The 21,277-nt window shown below is 34.3% G+C and overlaps 1 protein-coding gene across 8 annotated transcripts in view; it reads right to left on the bottom strand.

The window, feature by feature from the left end:
• Positions 1 to 21,277, bottom strand: part of TTC7B (tetratricopeptide repeat domain 7B) — a 117,720-nt gene that overhangs the window by 45,436 nt on the left and 51,007 nt on the right. For 4 of the 8 annotated variants that reach the window (XM_034418313.3, XM_034418315.3, XM_087872980.1 and 1 more), the window contains exons 10-18: positions 16,574 to 16,657; positions 14,147 to 14,251; positions 12,852 to 12,969; positions 12,686 to 12,743; positions 10,510 to 10,582; positions 9,518 to 9,678; positions 8,998 to 9,114; positions 6,007 to 6,104; positions 1,382 to 1,549 (exon numbers count right to left, since the gene is read on the bottom strand). In XM_034418313.3, coding sequence (XP_034274204.2) covers positions 1,382 to 1,549; positions 6,007 to 6,104; positions 8,998 to 9,114; positions 9,518 to 9,678; positions 10,510 to 10,582; positions 12,686 to 12,743; positions 12,852 to 12,969; positions 14,147 to 14,251; positions 16,574 to 16,657 — 982 coding nt within the window. The remainder of the gene's footprint in view (positions 1 to 1,381; positions 1,550 to 6,006; positions 6,105 to 8,997; positions 9,115 to 9,517; positions 9,679 to 10,509; positions 10,583 to 12,685; positions 12,744 to 12,851; positions 12,970 to 14,146; positions 14,252 to 16,573; positions 16,658 to 21,277) is intronic. The other 4 variants (XM_034418316.3, XM_034418317.3, XM_087872983.1 and 1 more) reach the window with 1 other exon arrangement.

Here is a 21,277-nt window from a genome sequence, read left to right as displayed (position 1 = left end):
CTTTTCAATGTTTCCCCATTTAAAAACTAAACACAATAACCACAATAACTGCTGCATGTGAGAAATCAGCATGATGAAAATTGACTGCATAGTATTCTTAAAGGTATGTTTTCTTTATTTTTGGACTTGTAGACTCAAGTGGTATGGTTAGAATTCTTCCATATTAGTTTATTATTTTCTTATATGTAATGCAGTATGTAATTCTTAAAACTGCAAAATATTTTAATGAAGAAAATGCATGAACAAAATGTACTAATAGCCCTAAACAGGCAAATGGGAATAGCAAAAGCATTGATATAAGTGCACAAAAACTAATAATTCAAAGTTCATTTGAATACAACAACATGATTTATATACATCTGCTAACCATTTACTAACCTCTGTCATTTATTTCTATCCTAGAGATGATTTCTTCATGTTTCTTCAGTCAAATGAACAGATTAAATCAATTTTAATAGCTCATCCTCAAATCATGCCAGGATAACATGGATGAAATATCCAGGAATGAAAATTATTACCAATTATATTTAAAATCTTCAATCAGTTTTATTATTTCGAATAAGAAACTATCAAATAGTAAAGCTACTAAAAATGTAGCATCTAAAAGCAATTTAAAGGAAACCTCTGTGTTCGTAATCATGCAGGAGATACTCCACTTTATGAAAAGATGCAGCATAAAAAAACAACAAAACAATGCTGTCCCTCTCTGCCAATTACATCAAACAAAACTGACACATTTGGAACAAGCAAATTTAAAATTTGCTTCCCATTGTAGCACACTGGGTTTTTGACACGGTGCATCCCTTAAATCTTAATCCCTAATATATCCCATATTTATATTTTGCATGTTTTGAGTCACAGCAAAAATATTGTGTCTTTCTATCTAAGCTTTTATTAACAAAATGGCCCTCAGATCTATCAGTTGGAATTAGATGCAGTGTTTTCATAATGGGCACAACAATTTCTCTTTTTGCATGCCATTAGATCTGAGAACCAACCCTAATAAAGCAGATGGTTAGAAATGCTGTGCTAGCAGGTGCCACTGGCCAGAGCAATAGCTTATGCCAACACTTGCTCTATCTTATCAAGAAGACAATGGAGCCCCCTAGTGGATTCTTTAAAGTAAAGCCTTCCTAGCTGCTAGATGGGAAAGCCAATTTGAGAGGGTATCTAGTTGAATCCACTCAATGCTCTCAAATGCCTTGGTGATAAGCCTTTTTTTAAAAACTTCTTTTTTTAAAAAAGTCAAATATGTAATCCATAAGTTGTATTTATGCCAAATTGCAAATTTCAGTGCAATTTGTGCTTAGCAGTTAGAGATTATCAGAAGCACCAAAAGAGCAAGCTAACACCTATCATCAGAAAGAGGAAATCTGTTTACAGAATGAAGGTTCGCAGGGCCCAGGAACGTGGTCACAAGATGGATTGGCTGCATGGGGCCAGACAAAGGAATCAGTTTTGGGAGGTGAGTGAGGAGACTGAGGAGACATAAACAGGTGGAGGAGAGATTCTGTCCTTGAGAGAGATGAAGATGTAGAGGAATCAGAAGCTAAAAAGTGAAAGAGAAAAATTATAAAGAAAATGCCAAGAATAAAATATGAATGGATAAATTAATGGAGGCCAGGAAAGAAAGAAATGTATAGCCCACTTAGCTATTATTAAATGGAGATGGAAATATTTCCACACAGAAAACACTATTATTACAGAATTATAGCAAGTCAGAGATAAAATTAAAAATATATATTGAAAGGAGCAAGGAAGGGGGAAAAAAACAAATCAATTTACTTTAGCAAGACAAATGAAAATATTTCTTAGCTATGCTATTTAATGAGAGATAGAAACACACATTCAATCCTGAAGTTAATACATCTCTTTCTCACTGGGTAACTGTCTGCAAGGTTTTTTAAATTACTATTATATTTGACTGACAGCAGACATAATAAGACTATTTCATAAATGTCCTAAAGAACAAGATAATAATAATATATCAGCTGAAAAGTGTTTTTGTTGATATACTTCAATTTATGTCACCTACTTTTTTCTCAGAAATCTGTCTCCGATTCTGCACAACATCAACTTAAAACTAGCTTTTCTGTTTTAATCCTTTGGTTCTGCCCAGCAACTTAGAAAAAAAAGCAGTCAAACAATTGCTTCATTTTGTCTAAATTAACCAGACAACACTATTGCCTTTAAGCAATTAACATTCGCTTATAATTCAGATGTTATGATTGAGTATGACTTCCCCTAATTTATTTGTGCCAGTATTTATTTATTAACAAAGGCTTATATGCCAGTCAATTCATTCAGACCTCTTATCGTTTATATTTCCTTCTTTTTGTAAGAGTTAAAATAAAGAAATGGTATACATATACCAGGCTACAGGATAAAATAATAATAACAACAAAAGTTACTAAGAAAGAGTCCACTGAAGACTAAGTATCCAAACCTTACGTTGCAAAGTATGTGGGAAACTTTTCATAGTTAATTTATCTGGATTCATTAAAGTACATACCACCAAGACTCGCCCTGTCCAATGGTAATTTGCAGATGCTATAGACCAGGGGTGTCAAACTGGTGGCCCGCGGGCCGGATGCATCACACATAGGCCACACCACCCCAGTTCCGCAATCGGGAAAAATGTCACGAAATGTCACGTAACGACAACGTGACGCAGCAAGTTTGACACCTGTGCTATAGTCTAACATCACTATTATTTGCAGCCACCATTTATTTCTCAATGCAACAACTGTCTGTAAAATAGTATCATTCATGTAATTTTACTATATGTAATAAAATATAAATTGTAATCAATTCAATTATCTAGATAAACTGAACCAAGCTGTGCCCTACTGTAATCTATAGGGTTTATAAATATTCCAATTGGTGCCAACCCGGCTCCTTAACCTCCTGAGATTTTACTTTTAAAAAAATAACAAATTTGCAGCAGATATGCTGCAAAACAAAATAAGAGTGCTTTTATGCCCCCAATGTGTTGAAAAAGCTATATTCAAAAATAAACAAAAGAAAATGAAAATCAATAGGCAGTTTGGAAGTACGCCCATCTTTTCAGGAAAAAATTCCCAATAAAAAAATATGATAAGAAGTAGCCTAAAGGAATGACAGCTAGAGATAATGAAAAACAACAACAGCAGCAACATGGCAATAATTTTACAAAGAATATGCACGGTATATTCTCAACATTTGAAAATTTGTACCATTCTACAAAGGATTAAGAATCCTTGTACTAATAAAATGCTACTATTAAATGAAATCTGGCTCCTTTTAGATCTGTAGGGGATTAAAAATTCCCTGGAACAATTTTGAAGAAGTAAATGCACACAGGGGCATATACATATAAAGAGCTCAATATACATCTGAAAGGCTATTTGTATGATCCTGCATAAAGTCCCTTGGAAATTAACCTTTCAACAAAAAGAAAACTTAAAGCCAAAATATGCAACATTCTATATTTTACTCTAACAACTTAGAATTAACTTGTGAAACAAAAAAAAATAAATAAATCATATTTTGAACCATCTTGTAACTAAATATTTAGACATAACCTAATACTTCAAATCTTTTTGATACAAAATTTAATATAAAAAGGTAATGAAGTGTCTTATTTCAAGGCTTATCTTCTATAAATCCGTGTATATGTCACAGCATTTACGAAGATTGGGGTAAATATCCCTGAGTTCCTAAGTTAAAACTTAGGTCCTAAGTTTTCTTGAGACGTGCATGTTGAAGATCTAATTACATGACAACATTCAAACAACTTCAATTAAATAGAGAGTAGAACACATAGCTATCACATAGATAAACAGCACTGGTAGTTATTTTATCACTCTGTCTATCTATCTTTCAAATTTATATAGTTTCTCAATTCATAAAAAGCAACTCTGTGGCATACAACAAAGGACTACAAACAATAAATATATAAAAACAAGTCATTGTTAAAATATAAAACAGATATTAAAAATAACATTAAAAAACAAACAGCACAGCCCCAATGAAGTTGTAAGTTTTTATTGATCTTTTGGGACTCCAGATCTGGTGACAAAGCCAGGTCTTGAGGGACCTCCTGAACATCAACGGGGATGAAACTAGCCCCACTTCAGGGAGGGAGGGAGAATGATCCATTAGACAGGCACCATGGTAGAGAAGGTCTGACACCAGGGACCCACCAAGCAAAGATCCCTGGCAAATAAAACCCACAGCATACCTATTTTATCAAATCTGATGGCATGGGCAGAGGTAATTGGGAAGAGGCCATCCCTAGATAATCAAGGTCGCGTATCAAGAAGGGATTTAAAGGTGAGAACCAGCACCTTCAATTAGATCAGAAGTAAACTGACAACTAATGCAGCTTGGGAACAGAGGTATACTGTGTGCTTTTTTGGAAGGACATATACCTGGGCCGTTGCATTCTGCAACAGCTGAAACTTCTGGATACTCCTCAAGGACAGCATTATATAGTCCAATCAGGACATGACTAAGGCATGAGTGACTCTGAGCAGAGCTTCTTGATCTGGGAATGAGTACAAGTGAAGCACAATACAAGCTATGAAAAGGTCCCCATAGCCATGACTGTCATCTGATCTTCAAGGAGTCACGAATCCAGTAGGATCCCAGATTATGCAGTACATGGGGCAGTACAACTCCATCCAGCCTAGTTTTCAAAGTGGCAGGCTCCAAACCCAAAGCTACTCGGTCTTGCCAAGCTGAAGCCTGTTCTTCCGTATCCAGACCTTTACGATTTCCAGGCATAGGGATAAGATGTTCACAGATGTTCACAGTAGCACTAGCAATAGCACTTAGACTTATATACGACTTTACAGTGCTTTATAGCCCTCTCTAAGCGGTTTACTGTCAGCATATTGCCCCTAACAATCTGGATGCTCATTTTACCCACCTCGGAAGGATGAAAGGCTGAGTCAACCTTGAGCCTGTTGAGATTTGAACTGCTAAATTGCAGGCATCCGGCAGGCAGCAGTTCAAACCACTGCACCGCCACTACTGATTATCAGTATCAGTTAATTTAGCACGGGCAGAGACATAAAATTATATACTGATGATACCTCACCCCATGGCAGTGGATGAGATACCCATATAAATTTTAAATAAGGGAGGAGCACCATATCCTGCAGTATCCCACATAGTAGGGAGCTGAGTATTACTACTGTCTGGAATTGGTCATGGACAAAGGATAAACTAGCATAAAAATGGCATCTCCTGCCAATTTTCTGTGTGCTCTGCATTTCGGATGCTTAATGTCTTGTTTTTATGAACAACTGCAGTCAGGTGATTAGAGGGAGAGGGAGAGAGGGAGGGAGGGAGAGGTATCTATATGTGAACATAATGCAGAAAGTGATTTTATTTTTGAAATCTAAGGATTCATCTTCTATTCCATATAATATTACTATTTCAATCATTTATATTTATGTGGGTAGAAAGATTACTTCCTAAACCTATGGCAAATAAATTATTACATTGAAATAACAAATTTTTACGGGTATTTTGCTAGCAGAACACAAACAATATGAAAAAATAAAATCTTCAAAGAATGGGAGAGTTGTTAGAACAAATAATGTAGGATACATAGGGTTAGGGTTATTAAAAGAATGGAACTTGGAAGTGTGATCCTGCCAAAATCCTTATCTGAAATGCAGAAATGGTTACATTGGATTTGGCCAAGAGGCATTTAATAACAACAGTATTTCTGTTTTCATCCTACCAAACCTTGCTTGGTAGATTCTGAAATTAAATGACTTTATAGCAACAACAATTTTGCTTCAAAATGAAATTTATCACCCAGATTACCTAGAAAGATTTAAGTGGAGATTTAAAAATGAAGAACAAGTAACCTGATACACTCAAATGGATTGTTTCTTCTAAGAATATATGTAAACAAACTGAAAATTTACTGTGTAACTGTTTACATCCTATCTTGCAAAGAAAACAAATAATTGTGTCTGACATTTTGATGACAACAGAATGAATATTCACCTGTTTCAGGATCACTGAAATCTGGGAGAGTGATTGTATTGAGCTGTCGCCTGTCAGCAATGGCCCTGTCCAATAAACTGCTGCCACGTCCAGAATCACTGTAGGAAATAATGCAATATATTAATACTTTAATTCATTACAAAAGAATAATGAGGTCTGTACATCATGTCTTTGTGTATGTGTATTATATACTCTATGTGTGTATGTGTGTGTGTAGCTATGCTGTTTGAAAGCATTTGAAACCAACATTGTCTTTTACATATTCACCTTTCCATTTCTGAGACTTCTGAAGTAGTTGAAATTCAGCCGTTATAAAATGTGTTGTTTTTATTTGACTGTTAACGCACACACTCTCTCTAACACATATTTTTCTATAGGAAAGCAAGGCTACTTAGTGCTGCTAATGCAGCAACAATGCTATTGACAAATGATAAACGCTAAAAAAGTATGACAAATTCTGGTTTCTTCGTGCCTGCTTTAAACTGTAAAAAGGACATCCTAATTTTTCATCCTGGCAATTTCCTCTTAGTGAAATTTCTACATCCATTTTCAAGTAACGCCTTCTATGCAGAGAATAAAACTATTTCCTTTCTTTGTTCAGCTGCTATAAAAGAGGTATAAAACATTCTGCAAGACACTGAAGTAGGGTTGCTGGACACCTAATTCCATGTGCAATGAATGATGCAATTACAATAATCCACAGGAAACAGAAGGGAAACCTTTCTTGGTCCATTTCATCAAGCAATAAGTATTTTATTAATCAGCACACATTTCCTAGAAACTGCTGCATTAGTCAGCTCCTTGTTACATGTGCCCAATATTAATAATGAAAATAATGAAGCTAACAGTTATTCATCTCTTTTGGATACTTGGCTGCATGGTGCAGGGAGATCTGCTTGCTTTGTTTTTTCTAATTTGATACTCCTCACATGAGTGATAGGAAGGAAGAGATATTATTAGCCAGAAACATATGCTAGACCTGTTTCAAACATAGTCCATTCTGAATATGTATACCTGGTATATAAAATCATTACAATAAAGTTAAGAAGGCTATGTAAATAATTTTTATTGTCTAATGGCATCCACAACTGACTTTCCTAAGGTATAAAAGCGTGTTTGTTCTGGGCAGATCTTTGTTTTCATACCTACAGTATGTCCCTCTAAAAAGGGTAGCCCAGTTATCCTTAGTAACAACTTAGCTGCTCTAGTGTACAAAGCATGTAGTGAATGACATTGACTTGGTTTTCTATTTTTAAAACATGAGTGATGATCCATTAATGAGGAAGCCTTTTATTATGTAATGCATGTTTTATGGGACTGTCATGTCGATTTATTTACAAATTTCAACTCATAGCTAATCTGCTTACAGGTGGAGAGTATAATCCATCTATTGAATGAATGGGGCCATACATTTTTATCTTTCCAATGTTGCAATATCAGTCTTTTGGATATAGTAAGGGCACAAATAACCCAGTTATATTGTCCAGTTGTCATATTTCATGTAATAGGTATGTAATTCAAGAGAATACTATCCTTCAAAAATATTAGTTTTTGTCACACTGTCATAATCCACTACTTTCTCCCAAATTAAGTCTAGGACATGGTGAAAACATGTGTTTTAACAAAATATTATCTTTATTACAGCTCCAACAGAATGCTGTCTTAGACAGACCTTTTACATTCAAATATAGAGGACTCCAATAAATTCTAAGTTATTAGAATAGAATAGAATAGAATAGAATAGAATAGAATAGAATAGAATAGAATAGAATAGAATAGAATTTTTATTGGCCAAGTGCGACTGGACACACAAGGAATTTGTCTTGGTGCATATGCTCTCAGTGTACAAAAAATAAATAAATAAAATTATCTTTTGTTGTACAAGTTAAAGTTTAAGGTCCATTGACAGTCTTGGTATAAAAATGAAGTCACTATCCCATTGTCTAGACAAGATAGGAGCATCTAATTCTTTATTCCACTCATTTCTTAGTATCTGTAAAATTCTACACTCCCATATAAATTTCCCTCACTAATATGGTTTTTTTTTTAATGATGGTGTATTTCTATTAAATTCAGGATGCAGTATTTCATTGAAATCTATTACCACCTTTATCATTCAAATATTTAAAACTTTCTCAAAACATAATAGGACAATTTAAATTAGGTGCATAGGCATTAACCATCGCTATTGCAGTCCCTTCAATTAATACAAGTGACCTCTATTCTGCAAGAGTCACTGAATCTCTCTTTTCATTGCCAGAAGTTCCTCAGTAAAGCAACAGCATATAATTGGGCTCTAATCTATAACCTGATTCATCTCTGAATCCTAGAGATTCATAAACGCTTCAGGCGAGTTGCCTATCAATTGCCAATAAAATCTGCAAAGCAGCCAGGAATCTCTCTGAATCCATCAATCTTTACAAGGAGATCGACTTTAATGTACTGAGTAATCTCTGCAATTGCACTGAGCTTCCACTATTGTTACCTTGATGGGCAGTTATAGTGCATAGTAAATTTACTTATACCTGCAGATAAATTTGCTGTATCTTAATCCAGTATTCCCCAATTGGGTGATCTAAATGTGTTGGGATTATAATTCCCATGATTCCTAGCCAGTAAAATGGAGAAGGCCAGAATCTCTCTTAATTTTTTTCCACAGATTTCTTTATAAATATTCTAACAATGCCTACCTTCATCACTTAAAACAAAACATTTTGTAAATTAAAACATTAATTTACAAAAATAAGATTTATATTTTAAAATGCAAATCTAGCTCAATGATTCAGATTTTTCCAATTAAAATGAAGAAAGCAATCCTAAACCACTCATATGTACCATATGTTAAAATAAAATCAATATTAAAAAGCTATTTGCAAAATAAGAACAATAGAACATCTCAATAATAAATTATATTTTATAATTTTTAAAATTATGTATTATTTTGTTCATCAGATGATCCATAATTCACATTACTGAATCCATAATTCTTACCTGGGATTAGTAAGATTGTAACAAGATTTCCAGATCTGCAACATATGTTTACAAGTAAGAAGTGCCTCATCGGGGCCCCTGCAGAGTGATTCCAATTTGACTTTGGAAAACAACAATCTAAGAGAAAACAAATATTAAAGCTTCTTTATACTTTTATACAGTGCCATTATTTTGTACTTCCAATGGAAATAATACCGTTTTAAAGTAAATTCATGAAAAGGTAGAACAAGGAGAAATAGAATTGCATTTATTTTTATTATAAAACAATTGCATTTAGACATTTGTTTCAGTATGTCTAAATAATATATAATGTAATGTGTAGAAAGACAGCTGTGGGGTATCTACAGAACAAAGAAGAAGCTGGGAAGCAGAAAATCACATTCTTACTCATCAAGAGTGAAGATTATAGGATACCATCAGGAAAAATGAAAAACGAATTTAGAACCTCTCCCAACATCACAGCTGGATTAGTTCAATGTCATGTTGAGCATGTGTAGAAGCAGAAATAATTATTACTCACATAAAATTTTCTGGGTATTCACTCAAGGCCATGTCAATGATATTCAGAGCATCATGGTAGTGTTTCTGAGCTGACAGCAAGAGGGCAAGGAGATGTAAAGAATTAGCATCATCACCTTGAAGCTGCAGAGCCTGACGAACGTAACCCAAAGCTTCTGGTATCTAGTTAAGATAAAAACTGAAAGGAATTATTACCACAATACGTATTTTTAGAATAATTCTATTACCCATATGGATAATAACAACAGCAAGAAGGAATGGAAAGTAGTCCTAAACACATGTTTACACATGTAAGTTTTGGAGGAAACATTTCACTAGAGAGCTTGCTTACAGATACTAATGATTTTGTTATCCATTAAGCTATAAGAAGTATGTACCCAGTCTTGCTAAAATCAGATTTAAAAATAAACTTTCCCTTAGCATTGTAAATTCAAGGTACATCAATATTACTTAAATACATGAAATGAACCTGTTTCAGGTTTCAAAATTCTGCAATTTAATTTTTTAAAGATCTTTCATTGTTTATTTTCTCAGAATGCATTTGGCTTGGGCCCTTCCCATGTTCTAGTACTATTCAAAAGGAAAATAGTCTTAACAAAGACAAAGCAACATCCAAATGTCATGATTTTGGGATAGGGGCATTAAAGGTAGAATAAAAAGATGCATGGACTGAAGACTTTGTACTTTGTACTCTAGTCTTTACTAGAAAATGAATTATTTTATGTAATATATACAAATAAAATACAAAACTTGAAAATTGAATCCTATATGCAATATAATGGTATTTTTCTACCCTAACACTGAATCAGCAAGAAGGAATGTAGGCATACAAAAGTGATCGATAAAATATTCCTGATATTTTGTACAGCAATTTTGAAATGTATAAATAATTTCATTTGGAAATAGGAACATAGTGGATATTAAAAGCACTTCAATTAACAATTGTATTTACTGCCAATCAATGTTAACAATGTTACTGATTTTTAAACCTACCTGTCGAGAAATAGCAAACTGTAAAGCTAAATAAAAGGCTGCCAGATGATCAGTTGGAGACAAAGTATGTGCCCTGAAAATAATTAAGATATATTAGATTTATTGGTATTACATTTATCTAGATCATTTGTATTGCATCCTGGAAAACTGTCTTCAGTTGTAATGTGACATTGGATGGATTTTCAATGTTACTTCCTTTCTTCCTTTATTGATAGTTTAACACACTAGAAGTTTGTTGTTTCTGACACCCAGGCAGTTGTACTTCCTAATCAAATGAGCCCTCCCTCCCTCTCTTCCTTCCTGTCAGTTATTATTTTTTTACCTATTTTCCCTGGTTGTTTCAAGATGTCAGGGCCTTAATTATGAAATCCAGTTGAGTGATTATGAGCCAGTCACTCCCTCTCAGCCTAATCTACCTCACAGGGTTGTTGTGGAGAAAAAAGGAGGAAGAAGGTATGTTGGATATGTTTGTCACCTTGAGTTATTTGTAAAAATAAAAGGTGGGATACAACCAACCAACCAACCAACCAACCAACCAACCAACCAACCAACCAACCAACTGTCTAACATTCTCCAATGTCAGAGGGATTCTTATGTTTCATAATTAAGTAATAAAGGGTGTTTTAATATTTTGTTCAGATTTTTAAAAGTGAATTAAAAATCTGATAAACAGACTGCTCACAGAATTAATAACATAATACAGAGATTTTCTTTTATAGATTACTGTTTCAGAAATCTAACTAAATCTAGCAATGAAAGAAGGGTGATTACCATCTGGCAGCTACCCAGTATTATATCATCATCATCAGTTTAAAATCTCAAGAAATAATCCAGATTAAATATTACTTGCATAAATGGTTGCTGACATCTATGCCAGATGATTACAACGATATATTTATAGGAAGTTGGGCATACATGACACAGCCTGTACTGATACAAATTCATGATTCACGTTTCAAAGGATGTTCTCCCAACCTCTTTTCTTTGGTAAAGACAAAGTAAAAAATTATCCATAAGGAATTCTGTATATTGGAATTAATTATATAAGAACAGTACTAATATAATGTTTTTATATAATTAATTCTATAATGCAATGAGATAATACCTGCTCTGCCTCAGAGTTCTTATAACAAAAATATTATGTACTGATATTCATCACCACTGTGTTTGTCTTTATGTGGGTGTGTTACTTCCCATCAAGCAAAGCCAAAGGTGCATACAGTTAATGACCACCACATCTGTTTAACAACTGTGGCAAAAGAGTGCGACTCACTTACTTAGCACTAGAAAATCTGTCCCAATTGTGAGTTAAAGTCAAGGAATAGCTATATCTCAGTCCCAATTGCCATTGTAATCTGAAGACTACCTATATGGATACTGAGTTTAAATGGGAAGAGTAGTGGGACCAAGCCTACATTTTACAAATAATTATCCCCTCTCCTACTATTCACTTCCTTCACATGTTACAGACATGTAACATGTAAAACTTTATCTGGAATATCCAGGAAACATGAAAGAAAAACTTTTGCTGAATACGTCTCTTCTTAATATCATAAGAAACATACTTAAGACTCTTAATGTTGATTAAAATGGGATATTGTGCATCTTGCAAATAACTGATATCCCCATTAGGAATACATTTTTAACTGTTTATAGCTTAAAACATTTACCTGATTCTAACCTTACCTTTAATGCAGGAAATATTATTTTTAACAGAATAATCACATTTGCCGCCCTGAGTCTTCGGAGAGGGGCGGCATATAAATTGAATTAATTAAATTAAATTAAATTAAATTTTTGTTCAATATACTAAGAATAAAATAAACTTTATTTAAGAATAAAAGCATATATTCTACTAATTCCCCACTGTGCTGCTCCAGAGCTATGCTTTGTTTAAAAAGAAAAAAAATCTGATACAAGAATTGTTCTTTAAACAAAGGTTGAGCAAATGTTATTTTCTATTAGCTGATAACAAAAATATCTTTAATGAAATAAGAGGTAATCTGTTGGAATCAGATTGGATTTGCCCGCTCTACTTGATGAACCAAATTCTAATACAATATGCTCTCTACTCCCAGAGATTAATCCATATTATATAATCGTTTATAAACATATTCATTTCAAAAATACAGTTTTCATTACCTACAGCTTAGCAAAAAGTTTACCATCCACTAACCTTTGAAATGCTAGAAGAGCCTTTCGCTGCAGGACCTCTTGGATTCCTCTCAAAGAAGCTAAAGACATAATTCATTAGTGATATTTAAATGGACATTTAATTAGTGATATTTAATTATCAAACCAATTTTAATAATCTCATAAATAGATACATGAAATTTACTTACCATCTGTAGCTTGTAGGCTGTAGGTCAATCCTAGGGCTAAAAAACCTTTGGCTTTGAATTCTGATGTTTTGTCCCCCACATCAACCACCATTCTGGCAAATCTTTCTGCCTCTTCTAACTAAAAACAGATTGTCATAGGAAAAATGGCAGAATTCATTAATTCAGAATTCACTGTTTAAATCAGGTTGACTAATATCTACTAGAATTCAAATTATTCTAATTTAAAACCAAGATCCCCAAACCATATCACAAGTGCCAAAGGTAGCAAAGAGTATAGAAATAAACATGGTTATCAACACCATTCCCTTTCTTATACATGCAACATTTCACAAGTTGAAGAACAGACCAAGATGATGCCAAGAAATGTGGGAACAATTTCAATGTTCCTACACATTTCTGAATGGCATCATCTCAGTATCCTAACATGAAGACTTATAGAGAGAAAAAGTACTCAGATGGCTTAGAAGGTTCAAGTCAATCCCCACAAAAGAATGAACTAAATTAGTCCAAAAATCAGGAGCTCAAAAGACAATGAAGGGACTAGGTAAAAATTTGCCTGAGGTGCACATAGGAATCAAGTTATCCAAGTAAATAGTATGAATGAAATGTAAGGCTACCCGTTACCAATTTTGTATTGTAGGAAATCGATTAACTTTCTATGTGAACTTTGATGTGTCTGTTGACTAAATTCCTCCCAGTTTCAGTAAGCACTTGTTACCAATTTTTCCAATCAAGGCATGATAATACAGGCAACTATTATCAACTGACTAAATAGAGGAACTAAAGTGTTACCTTTAAATCTAAGGTAACAGATCAGTTTAAAATAATAAATTCCAGGTTTTCTTTTCATAGCCAAATTACTCACTTTCTGTTACTACACATATTACACACATGCCATCACAAATATGCATTCTAAAAGGACTTCCAAAGATGCAGTATTTATAAGCCAGGTTAGAACTCTTTATGAAGTATAATTATAAAAGCATTCCCCAAACCTCATGGATGTGTGAACCATAATATTAATCATGTTTGAAACTGAGCCACAGCGTTTTGAATATAGAACCAAGTACCAAAATAGTCTGGAGCCTTAAGGTTTAAAATGTTTGTTAAAAAGCATATTCTTTCCAACCTTACATGGTTTTGAAGATATAATACACTGACCAGTAATACACTAAAACTAATGCACTTAATAGAACAATGCAGAATTTTAAAAACCCCAAAACAAAGCAGGATATATACATATGTCCTTAAATACTTAATTCTTCATTTTTCAGATGACTAACAAAAAAACTTACCCAATGAAGAGTTCCCATACATAATTTAGCAGCAAGAAGTGGAATCGTAGGATCATCTGGCTTCAACCGAATACATTCTTTTAAGACTTTCACAGCTCGAGCAGACTATATAAAAAGGGTGTTAGAAAATAAGACAGTGAAGAAGTAGCAAAATGTGCTATTTCAATTTGCTACTTTAAACCATTCCAAGATATAATTAAAAAAAGATGCAATGCATTTTATTCAAAAAGGAATTGGTTTGATTTTGATTGCTGTCCAGCAACTACTAATCAGATTTGAATTTTTACACAAAGTAGCATTGAGTAGCTTATAAAAATGCCAAGAATTTAGACTTATTCTAATGAAAATTTTAAAAAATGTTTGAGAAGTAAATGAAAAAGGCTAAATAAGGATTCTCTTATATAGAAAAAATGAGCCTAGTGGCTCAGCAGACTGATAGCATTGTGATTAACACCAGCTGTCTGCAATTACTGTAAGTTCGAATCTCACCAGGCTCAAGGTTGACTCAGCCTTCCATCCTTTCTAAGGTAGGTAAATTGAGAACCCAGTTTGTGGGGGCAATAAATTGACTTTGTATAAATATACAAAAGTATGAAGGCTATTGCTTAAAGCATTGTAAGCTGCCCTGAGTTCCCGGAGAAGGGCGGCATATAAATCAAATTTAAAAAATAAAAATAAAAAATAAAATGAAATGAAAAGCAAGTTATAAATGATGTGAAAAGATTGAAACATTTTAAGGAAGAAATTGTTACAGATTAACAGAGTTGGAAGGGACCTTGCAGGTCATTTAGTCCAACTCCCTGCCCAAGCAGGAGATCCTACATTTGCCTCTACCTAGGACGAACTCACAACCTCCTGATTGTGAGGCAAGAGCTCCACCTCTAGTAGATAGTGTAACTTGGAAAACAGTAAAGTACAGATGTGATTAATGTGAGCATAAGCATGAGGCCTGTATTTGTGTCTGATAGTTGGGGAAAAAAAGTTGCTCCCTTATACCAGGGAGCAAGAGTTGCAAAATTATAGAGGGGAGGGATGCATCTAGTACTGTGTTTGACAAAATATTAAATGAAAGGGCTTTTGGATAGGCAGGGAGAATGAAGACCACATTTTTGCTCTTCAGTAGCCATCAAGATACATATGAATTATGAAAATGTGTATTATGTTCATTTAGGAAAAGCTTATGATAATTGAATTATGGAGTATTTTACACACATGTGGAGTTGAAGGTTGGCTGTTGAATGTGGTAAAAACAGCATAACATATAATAAAGCATGTATGAGAATAAATGCAATGTTTAACAAATGTCCCAACATTGAGTAAGGCAAAAAGACGATTGATGTGTGATATCATCTTGATTTTTAATGCTGGGTTAAGCTGACAAGCCAAATGATTTGCAGTGAATGTTAGACTGTATGATGCAGTGAGGAGTATAGATCTAAATACTATATACAGATCAAGAAGTTTGTTTCTGAGAAGAGAAATGGAATGAATGATTGCAATTTATACATATATGGCAAAAAATTCCAGTAAGTGGTATCTTGGTATATAGAATGTTTAAACATGCAGAAATGGAGAATGTTTTACAATGGCTAGATGTGCTTCACAGATTAAATGTAAAGATGTAAAGCACCCTTTCCGAGCCACTGGTCGTAATTTGAGGACTACCTGTATTTAGGAGCAATGAAACACAATATTTCAAAGAAGGAAAAAAAGAAACACAAAGAAATTTGTGCTACATCTACTTTTCTACTCTAACCAGTAGATGACTACAGTTTGTTGGTGTTAGGATATGGTTTGAGCCTAACAAGTTGTCCAGGCAATATGTGTTCTGTGACTTTAATATGAATATATATTGTGTGACTTTAAAGTTTTACTGCTGATTCATTGTAATGCTGAGTCATGCTGTAATTAGTTGTGAATGTATTTAAGAAAGGTACTGTAACATATTCAGTTGATGATAAGATACCATTGTGCGAGGAGTGCTATCCATTGTGCTATCATCGTTGGATGGATCTGCTACCATCGTGGTTTGTGAACCAGAGTGAGTTTGTTATTCTAACCAACTACTGTTTGTGTGGTAAGAAGATTTTTGTATCACTGGACTGATTTAACTGGCAAAGACTTGGATTGATTTAAAAACTATGAGATTGTTTTTTCACTATAAAGTAAACTTTTGATAAACCAGTTTGCACATCTCTTATTCATTGCTCTCAGCAACGTTTCTCTGTGCTCTACACTCTGCTGGTTGGTAACACAACAACAATATCCTTAACAGTTGGCTCAACAGGTAAACAGAGCTAGAGCTGCCATTCTGTACACAGTTATGAAAATGAAGGCTTATATAACGCAAAGAGTGTATGCAGGATTATAGCCTACTTTGTTGCCATTAGCAGCCAGTAATAAAACAAAATTTGCAAAGAAACTTACTTTTCCTGCTGCCATTAATGAAAGTGCAAATTGATACCAAAGATGGAATTCTTCAAAGGCAAATTTCATAGCCCGTTCCAAACACTGCAATAAAATTGAGAATACAGATCATTAATAGGTATAAATTATTCAAACTAACACTACTCATATTTCTACACTGACTATATTAGCTGGTAATTACACTTACTGGCAAACAAAACAATGCTTGCAATTTTTGTTACAGAATATAAATATCATGCCAAGGTGCGTGATGCAAATGACTGAAGACTTTGTTGTTGTCATATGCAAGTAAGAATGAAAGCCTGGGTTATTTTATGTGAGTGTAATGCAAGCAATAGACGAGAGAAGAGCAGGGGTATACTATAAAACTCATCTTTTGTCTTTAGGAAGTTTATTCAACTTTTTGACTCCATTTTCTCTCTCCATGTCTTTCTCTCAATTCATAAAATATTATTTATGTTACTTTATAGTGGAATTTCATGATGAAATTAACAACAGGAAAGGAAAATTCTCAAAAAACTTTACATTCAAAAATGAATTCCTTTTAGCTCAGCTTTAAATGTCCTAACAAACTAAACTTCTGAATCAACAGCTAACAGGGAGGCAATATATAAACCTATTCTATGGAACCAATGAAAACAGTTAACATAAAGGAAATGTTCATGAAATACATATAAAAAAGGGAGTTTCAACGCAAATGTCAGGTCACAACGGTAAGAAAGTGAGAAATGATAACAAACACAGCAATTCCCTAACAAGCACCTCAAACATTTTGATTGGATTCTTCTTCTTCTTGTGCCATATCCGTCATCAGATGCTGGAGATCATGTTGGCGATTCTATTTTTATCAATAGCCGCATGAAAAAGTGCTGCCGAGTTTTGTCCAAACCAGTCCCTTAGATTTTGAAGCAATGATGTTTTTCTTCTGCCAGGACCTTGTTTGCCTTCAATCTTTCCCTGGAGGATTAAATGAAGTATGCCATATTTTTCCGGGTGTTGCATCACATGTCCGAAATATTCTAACTTTTGCTTTTTAATGGTTTTGATGATTTCCCTTGGCTTTCCTAGGTGGCTTATCACCTCATTTCTGATTTTGTCAACCCAGCTTATACGTAACAGCCATCTGTAAATCTACATTTCAAATACTTCTAGTCTCTTCAAGTGGCTTTCTGTCAGAGACCAACGCTCTACTCTGTAGAGCAGAATAGAAAAGATGTAACATCTGACAAGCTGTTACATGTCGTAGCTGCAGAAGATCTTTTTTCATTTTGAAGAATGCTGTTTGAGCTTTCTCTATCCTTGTCTTTACTGTGGTGGTCATGTCCCAGCTTTCATGTAAATTAGAACCGAGGTAGGTGATCCTTTCAACTTTTTCTAGTGGTATTCTTTTCGAATTTATCAGTGGTAAATTAATGGGTTATTTGCTGATGACCATGATCTTGGTTTTTGAGGTGTTAAGCTTTAAGCCGTATTTTTCAGATATTTCTGTCACTCTGTTGATGAGGAGCTGAAGGTCTTCATGTTTACTGGCAAGCAGAACTGTATCATCAGCATATCTTAAACTGTTGATCGAACACTGTTTACTTTTAGGCCAGCATCAATGTTTTCCAGTGCTTCGTTGAAAATTGACTCAGAGTAGATATTAAACAACAGTGGAGACAGGATACACCCCTGTCTGACCCCTCATCATATTTCTGCATCATCTGAATATTTTCGGCCTAGTCTCACATTTGCTACCTGATGCGAATATATTCTTTATGATTTGGGTGTTTTTGTCATCTAGTACCACTTGTTTCAGGATTTGATTGGATAGCATTTTTAAATTCAATGTTAGTTGACTTACTCAAATTCCTGATTAATGCTTTTGCAACATTTTCAGCAACTATTTTATGGTAACATATTGTGAGCCATCCAGAGTTAGTTGGAACCAGGCGGTGCCTAAATTTAATTAAGGAAGCATCTAAATTCTATTTATGAATTCAATTATCTATATTTCAGCAGGAAAGAAATTTACCATACAAATTGAATGGATTTAGTAATTTGATAAGTTAAATTTCATCATGAGGGAAATAGAACTTGGAAGAGCAAGAAGGGCTCTTTCAAAGAAAGGGAAGCCATGAAAAATGGAAGCAGAGAAGCATGGATCAGCTATCCAGGAAAAAAGTTATGAAACAAAAATGACTACTACATTTATATTTTTCAATTCCTTTTCAGAACTAATTCTGATGACGATCCATAATGCTTACTTCCAGGGTAGGCACAGAATTTAGTTTCCAATTGGTAGCAGTAAAAGCAATAAAGAATTGATAGTTCTTAAAGAGAAATGTATTTACTACACAGAGGCCCCATTACCCTTTCCAAGGACTTCTGACATGGGAGCATATTTCTCACAATCCACATTCAAAATATTATAAACTCATGTAAAATAAGAGCCACATATAGAATGGTTGAATTGGTGCATTCCAGAAGAAAAATGCTGCGAATACTGGAATATTCTGTGACCAGCACACAGTTTCAGTGTCCACAGTATGCATGCTATTTTATAAAATTTAAAATTTAACTTTTAAAATTATTTCTACAGTTCCTTAATGCAATTGTATAGTTATTTACTCTGAAATAAACCCCATTATATTCAGGATTTCCAGCTTTTATAAAGCTGCTCTCACAAAAATATTTTTTTTAAACATAGAGATCTTTATTAGCCAAATAGCACCCAATTCTGCTTTTATCGTAAGAAGAAACAAAAAAAACCCTTCCCCTAAAGTACATAGCAATAAAGGCACAACTAATCTTCAAGCTTGTGATGGTGAAAGAAACCTTCAGTATAGGTAAGTCCTTGATTTACAATTAAGCCCAAAATTTCTGTTTGCTAAGCAAGTTACTTGTTAAGTGAAATTTGCCCGATTTTACACCCTTTCTTGCCATAGTTTTGGCACAATTAAGTGATCACTACAGTTGTTGTTAAGTTAGCAATGCAGTTGTTAAATGAATCTGGCTTCCCCACTGACTTTGTCAGAAGGTTGCAGAAAGTGATCAGATGGTGCTAGAACACTGCAGCCTTCATAAATCCATGCAAAATGCCAAGCATTTGAATTTTGATCACATGACCATGGTGATGCTGCAACAGTCGTAAGTGTGAAAAATGATCATAAATCACTTCTATCCCACTTTTCTTCCTTTCTTTAAATGAAGCTCATAAGTCATGCCTGTGCTAAATTTAACGTCCTCTGACAATGAGAGTGATGATTCAATAAGAAAGCAAATCTTTATTATATACATCAACATTAAGAAGTTAAGATGACAATTGAAAGCTGAAAGGAAAAAAGGGGAAGAAAAATGAGACTACATATCTCATCCAGCAAAAGGGGGGGGGGAATTTATTCCAAACAGTCTAGATTTGATCTGCAAATCAGATTTATGTTTGCCTTTAACTCTTTCATGTCAATACCTTTTGAGATGAGATTTTTATTCAATCATTCAAGCATGTTGATAAAAGTATGGTTTTATATGTCGAGTGTCAAAAGCCCCTCAACAACACATCATCTTGATGGATGGTATTGAAGACCATGAAGGGGATACGGAGAATACTGACGGATTCCAGCAACAAAACACGGTGGAGGGGGGTGTTGCATTAGGACACCATGTACACTAATAGTGAGTGATGGACTGAAGGCAAGAAGGGGGGGGGGTGGAATGGGAACGTAAATCAGCTGCTGAAGAGATAATAGTGCGGAGGGGAATGACGTCCTATATCCTGCGACGAGCATGAACGGAGCAAGCGGCAGCTTTGATTGTGACAGCTGTGAGAAATCACTGCCTGCCTAATGATAGTTAACTGTATCCATGCCCTATAAAACAGTACGGGCGGAGAGCTAGGGCGTCCTGTGTTGCCTCCATTAAACTGGGTTTTGGAACGAATCCTTGTTTTACTGTTGTCCTTGTGAAATGCCCAGTGCCATTGTTAAAAAGTAAGTCTTTAAAATAAAATGAGTAAAATACTATTTTTCAAGTGACAATCCCTTTAGCTATCACATAAATTACATTCAATCCTTTGCATTCTTATCATACTAAATTCTGTCAGGTTCTATTTCTCTTATATCCATCAATATCAGTGAACATTCAACTGAACAACAGATAATCTGTTAAATGGTACACTGAATTGGTGAATTCTTTTTTTTAATTTATTGTTCAACAGGAATATTGCATAAGTCCAGAATGAGCTCATTTAGAATTTTGAAACCATGATATGAGTACCACCCCAAAATGTATTTATTTCTCAAATTTCTAGCTTATAAGAAGTAACTTTAGGCAGCATACAGCAATCAAATAAAACAATAAAAACATTAAAAAATAATAAAAATATAAAACAATCATCATTAAACATTAAAATACTATTGAAAATTAAAATATGTACAAACTACAAGGCACAGAGAGAGTAAATGTATCAGCCACAATAATGGAACCATCTAAGAATGATAACCAGTTCCCTGGGATCCCAAGCCTGATGACATAATCAGGTTTTCAGGGATTTCCAGAACACTAACAGAAATGGAGTTTACCTGACTTTGGGTAGGAGAATATTTCATAAGGCGGGTGCCATGACAGAGAAGGCCCACCTCCTGGGACCCACCAAATGTAGGTGCCTAGCAGATGGTACCCACATCATGTCTTCTTTGCCAGATTTAAGAGCACAGGCTGAAGTAA

Source organism: Pantherophis guttatus, chromosome 1 (genome assembly GCF_059756535.1).
Source record: "Pantherophis guttatus breed Tessera chromosome 1, ASM5975653v1, whole genome shotgun sequence".
NCBI lineage: Eukaryota > Metazoa > Chordata > Lepidosauria > Squamata > Colubridae > Pantherophis > Pantherophis guttatus.
The sequence above is the reverse complement of the archived record's forward strand: the minus strand, read 5'-3'. Positions and strand labels throughout refer to the sequence as shown.